Source organism: Arachis ipaensis, chromosome B02 (assembly GCF_000816755.2).
Source record: "Arachis ipaensis cultivar K30076 chromosome B02, Araip1.1, whole genome shotgun sequence".
In the NCBI taxonomy this organism is placed as follows: domain Eukaryota; kingdom Viridiplantae; phylum Streptophyta; class Magnoliopsida; order Fabales; family Fabaceae; genus Arachis; species Arachis ipaensis.
The window spans coordinates 98,228,702-98,234,754 of NC_029786.2; the positions used below are offsets into that span (position 1 = coordinate 98,228,702).

Sequence of the window (6,053 nt, forward strand, 5' to 3'; positions counted from 1 at the left end):
TCTGGATCTGACCTGCCTGCATTCGGAAGGGCTTTTCTGGAGCTACAGAAGTCCAAATGGAACCTCCACAACGGCTATGGAAAGCTGACTTCTAGAACTTTCCAGAAATGTATAATAGTCTATACTTTGTATTGGATTAGAAGGCCCAAAACTGGTGTTCAATGCCAACCATCTGACTAGTTCTGGCGTCCAGCGCCAGACAGGGATTCCAAGCTGGAGTCCAACGCCCAAAAAGGTGCCAGGACTGGAGTTCAATGCCCAAGGGAGCCTAAGCACGTGGATTTCATCAAAACTCAGCCCAAATACTCACTAAGTGGGTCCCAAAAGTGGATTTAGCACTAAATAGACTGTTTTACCCTTACTAATCATCTGTTTAGTATTTATGGGATTTTATTTATGTAATTGAGAGATCTTTTAGTCACTTTCAATCATCATACACGTTTCATCATTGTTTTACTTCAGTATGAGTTTCTAAACCTCCTAGGTTGAGGGGAGGAGCCCTGCTGAGTCCTATGAATTAATAAAAGTATTACTGTTTCTTCTTCGATCCGTATTTGATCTATCTCTAAGATGTATATCCGATCTTCATCGTGGTGAATAAGATGATCTGACAAATTAGCTCTCTTCATCACATTAAGACAAACGTGCCTGACAAACACCCGCGTCTACTTGGGTTCGTGTGAATACTTGGAAGGAAAGCACGAGCCAAAAGCTATGTTTATACATCTCTCAGACGGTTAATCCATGACTTCGTTGGGGACTTCTCGAGACACCAGTTTAGCCGATTTTCGGGGAGATTAGGATCTCTATGGTAGAGGCTAGAATCCATAGATGCAGCATTATCTGATCCGGAAGATCCGACCTTGTCTGTGGCATTTTGAGTAGGATCATAAAGGAGAATGGACTGTACTCACTTCACCCTCAAGTAGAGATGGATCCACACTAAACCTGGGGTTCAGATCCGAAAGAGTATTGGCAGCAGCTCAAACCAGTGTCAATCACTTACAGCCTGCCATAAAAGAAGATCATTCACAAGCAAGGAAGACAGTAATACCAGAATTCATTCAGAAAGACAAAGAAACTCCGACTCTCAACTCTATCCCTATTCTTATTTCAACTTAACATCCAAATATCTGATACATGACATATAATCATTTAAGATTTACATAATATAATCCAACAACCTTCTGATTTCGCCTGACTAAGACCTGCAAGACAACCATTGCTTGCTTCAAGCCACAATCCTCGTGGGATCGACCCTGACTCGCTCAGGTATTACTTGGACGACCCAGTGCACTTGCTGGTACTGCTGTTGTACGAACAATGTGAGGTTTGCTTACACGCGCAATCACATATTAATAACATCCATAATTTATACTCATAATATTCATAATTTCATACCTATAATGTCTATAATTAATAAATTTTTATAATTAATATTATCAAATTTTAAACTATACGTCTTATTATATTTTTCAAATTATCTCATATGTACACTAGTAGGTCATGATTTTAATTATTTTAATATTTTTATTTAATATTCATATGTATGCTTATTTATTGATTTTAATATGACAAGTTAATAATTATTTTTAAAAAATTATTTTTAAATTTTTGTTTATATTTTATATTTTATATTTTATTTTTTAATAGTCTATATATAAAATATAAGTTGTATAGTAGAAGTTGTTAAAAATTTTTAATTTAACTTGCATAATTTTTGCAGAGAATTATTACATTTAATGGATAATAATGTGATTGAGAGATGTTAGGGATTTGATTTGAGAGAAACTGAAATTGATTTTTGAAAGAACATTAATGACTCAAATATGCAGTAAAATGGTTAAGTGATAAGGAGGATAAGTGATAAGGAGGTGCATGTCACTTGCTTATCAAGAGAATATAAATTTTTACGTAACATTTTTATATTATAATTATTTTTGGAAAAAGTTTGGTAACCAAAAATTTTCAGTCATAATTAGCCAAAATTTTCTATAATTTACTTCATTTATATAACTTAATAACAGTTTTATTTTTTATCTCACTCTCCTATCAATCCATTTATCATATTCTTATTAGCCCCATTTATTAATGACATTAATTATAATATCGTATTCCTTACTATTAGGCATTCTTATAATCAATACTTAATATTTTCTTTTATGATTTAATTTTTTATATTTAAGAATACAATAAAAACTAATAATAATTATAAAGAACGGTAATGATAATTTGTATTAAATAATTTAATTGTAATTGATTTTTTATTTTTGTTAAGTCATTTATCATCATTCAATGGAGATACAAAACTTGAAAGCTACCCTAATATGGTTTTGTTTCCATTAATTCAATTATTTTCATTCAAAATTCACAACTCTAATACCATTGCAAGCACAATTAGAAATTTAGAATAGGCCAAGAAATTTTACAAGTCATTTTTATCATTGCAAATAGTATGACAATTGAATTCGACCTTAATACGGTACTTATAGTAGAAGGTGCTGATGAAGAATTTGAACAACAGACGGACTCACCCGATGAGGTTGTTGCTGTCAGCAACCAATTTTTTAGAATATGAAAAATCACACTAGTTTTGATGAGGTATAGTAATAAACCGATTTATTTATTTATTTATTTTTGTGTTTTTATGTGTATTTATAATTATATTGTACTACTATGTTCATACACATAACATTCATACGTTCATATACATAATATCCATAATTATATACAACTAATATCTAAAAATTAAATTCATGTTTATTAGATATTACATCCTTACACGTATCATTTTTTTAGTTATGGCATAAGTAACTATAAAGTTAATACAAATGTTTTTTAAATTTTATCATAATTAAATTTAAAAAAATGTCAAATTCTTAAATTAATTTATTCAATTGATAAATTTACTCATAACATCCATAAATTCATACACATAACATCCATAATTTCATATTAATAACATCCATAATTTATACTCATAATATTCATAATTTCATACCTATAATGTCTATAATTAATAAATTTTTATAATTAATATTATCAAATTTTAAACTATGAGTCTTATTATATTCTTCAAATTATCTCATATGTGCACTAGTAGGTCATGATTTTAATTATTTTAATATTTTTTATTTAATATGTATGCTTATTTATTGATTTTAATATGACGAGTTCATAATTATTTTTTAAAATTTATTTTTTAATTTTTGTTTATTTTTTAATAGTTTATATGTAAAATATAAGTTGTATAGTAGTTGTTAAAAATTTTTAATTTAACTTCCATAATTTTTGTAGAGAATTATTGCATTTAATGGATAATAATGTGATTGAGAGATGTTAGAAATTTGATTTGAGAGAAACTGAAATTAATTTTGGAAAGAACATTAATAACTCCAAATATGCAGTAAAATGGTAAGTGATAAAGAGGATAAGTAATAAACAAGTATATATCACTTACTTATTAAGAGAATAAAAATTTTTACATGACATTTTTATATTATAATTATTTTTTTGGCTACCAAGCATCACTCTTACAAATAATATCCTAAAGTATCAATGAGAATAATTGGTTCAACTCGCACCAAGATTTTCAACTTATTATATTCCAATTCTCGTGCCCTGAAAAATCTGTGAATTATTCTCACGAAAAACCTTTGATCAATTCACTGAAAACTGATTTTGCATTTTGTGCACCTCTTTTTCTTTTTCCTTTGTTTTTTGGGAACTTCAAGTCTTCATTCTGCATTGAATTTTCACGTTTTACCAGTCACATTTAATTGTTTTATTTTCCTTCATTTTGTTTGTTTATGCAACAAAGAATGTGGTGTTATCACCAAGCAATAGTGCAATATAAGTTGGCTTGACTGGGAAAAAATAAAAAAAAATATAACATTATCAACGCTGACTATCCAAATCACAGCAGCCTAAATAGTTAAATAGGAGGATTATTATTATACTAAAAAAATGTTGAATGAATACTTATTAAAATAATAGATTACTTCTATTCTTCAACAAATCTTACTTATAAAAATAACAAATTACTTTTATTATTCATCATCAAATCTCACTTCATCTCTAGTTGTAGTTTCATTCATCATTTTTCTTTATTCACAGTTCCATAACCATGACAATTACAAACTCTTCAACAAATCATTATCATGCTGCACTTCTATGTCCACCAGGTATGGGTCACATAATCCCTTTTCTTGAACTTGCCAAACACCTTGTGTCACATACCATAATTACCAAAGTAACTTTATTCATAGCTTCAATTAACAACAAATCTTCTAAGCCTCAAGTAGAAACAAATATTCTTCAATCATCAATGAAACAAGGTTTCTTTGACATCATTCATCTGCCTCCAATTGATGTTCCTACTAATGCAAACATGGGAACAAAGCTAGCAATCATAATGAAAGAATCAATCCCATTTATTTGTCACGAAATCTCAACCATGACATCACCAAAACCAACCATTCTCATCACTGAGCTATTTGGATCACTCGTGCTGCCTATTGCTGAACACTTCAACATGTCAAAGTTTGTATTTTGGCCTTCAAGTGCATGGAATGTCGCACTTTCACTTCACACACCAACATTAGATAAAGTTGTGGAAGGTGAGTTCACAGATCAAGAAGAGTTTATCCAAATCCCTGGTTGCAACCCCATAAGCCCTTGTGATTTGTTCTCACCATTTCTTGATAGGAATGATCAATTGTATCATGAATATCTTCCAATGTGTGAGGAGTTAAGAAAGGTTGATGGAATTTTTGTGAACACTTTTCTTGAGCTAGAGGCTAAGACAATCTTAGCTCTAAGAAGTGGAAAAATATACAAGGTACCAATTTATCCAATTGGACCATTGATCAGGGAAGCTAAGAAGCAAAATTGTGACGATGAAAATAGAGATTATGTTATTGATTGGTTGGACAAGCAAGAAGAAGAGTCAGTGATATATGTATCACTCGGTAGTGGATACACAATGTCACATGAACAAATCAAAGAGATGGCTTTGGGATTGGAGCTAAGTGGGAAGAAATTTGTTTGGTCTTTAAGGCCACCATCTACAAAAGCCGGGAACGATCGTTATCTCACAGCAGGCGAGGATGCCGGATCGAATGGCGTCCCTAAAACTCGAGCATCAGTTAGTGCTTTCCCAGATGAATTCCACAAGATACAAAACAGGGGTTTGGTGATAATGGATTGGGCACCACAATTGGAGATTTTGAAGCATTCATCAATTGGAGTTTTTGTGTCACATTGTGGATGGAACTCAATACTAGAGAGTGTGTCATGTGGGGTTCCAATTGTTGGGTGGCCTCTGTTTGCAGATCAATTGATGAATGCAGAAACGATGGCTAAAGAAATTGGAATTGGAATTAGATTGAATGTGGCACAATCTACAAAAGTTGTTGGAAGTGAAGAGATAGGAAAAACTATATGGAAGATAATGGATAAGGAGGACATTGAAGGTTGTGCAATGAGGAAAAGGGTTAAGGAGCTTAAGCACATAGCAGAAAAAATTTGGTCTCAAGATGGTCCTTCATTTTGTGAAATGACAAATGCATTTGTAAAAATGAGTCACACAAATGGGGTGTGATTAGTGATAACTCTAGTGTAAGATTTCTATGAAGAAATAAAATATTGATGAACATGTTTGCTTTAATTTTTTCTTTACAATTGTTGATCCCTTTTTTGTTTCTGTCATGCTTGACTAACTAGGGAAATTGTGAATCAACTAACCGTTTTAAATTTTACAAATGAAATAAAATTAAAACTAAAGCAGCAGCAACTACTTTCGGCTGTCAAATTTGACTTTTGAACGTGTTTGTTTATATTTTTCTTTTCAATGACACGAGCGAATCATTACTATATTCCCTTGCATGATGCATTATTGTTTAAAGTAACAATTTATTGCTCTAGTCAAACGATTCCAAATTAGTATAAAACAAACATTTTTAATTTGAATAGTCATTTTTTAGCCAATATTTTTATCCTGACCATTATTTTGAAGGACAAAATGTTTTTTGACCAAAAAAAAAGAGCTCCAG

The 6,053-nt window shown here is 31.0% G+C and overlaps 1 protein-coding gene across 1 annotated transcript; it reads left to right on the plus strand.

The window, feature by feature from the left end:
* On the plus strand, window positions 4,127-5,602 carry LOC107627777 (UDP-glycosyltransferase 72D1-like). Its single transcript, XM_016330604.1, has one exon. It carries the CDS (start codon window positions 4,127-4,129, stop codon window positions 5,600-5,602), a length of 1,476 nt encoding a protein of 491 aa, XP_016186090.1.

Excerpts from the sequence above, each read along its gene's own strand:
- LOC107627777 (XM_016330604.1), top strand. The coding sequence starts at position 4,127 with ATGACAATTACAAACTCTTCAACAAATCATTATCATGCTGCACTTCTA.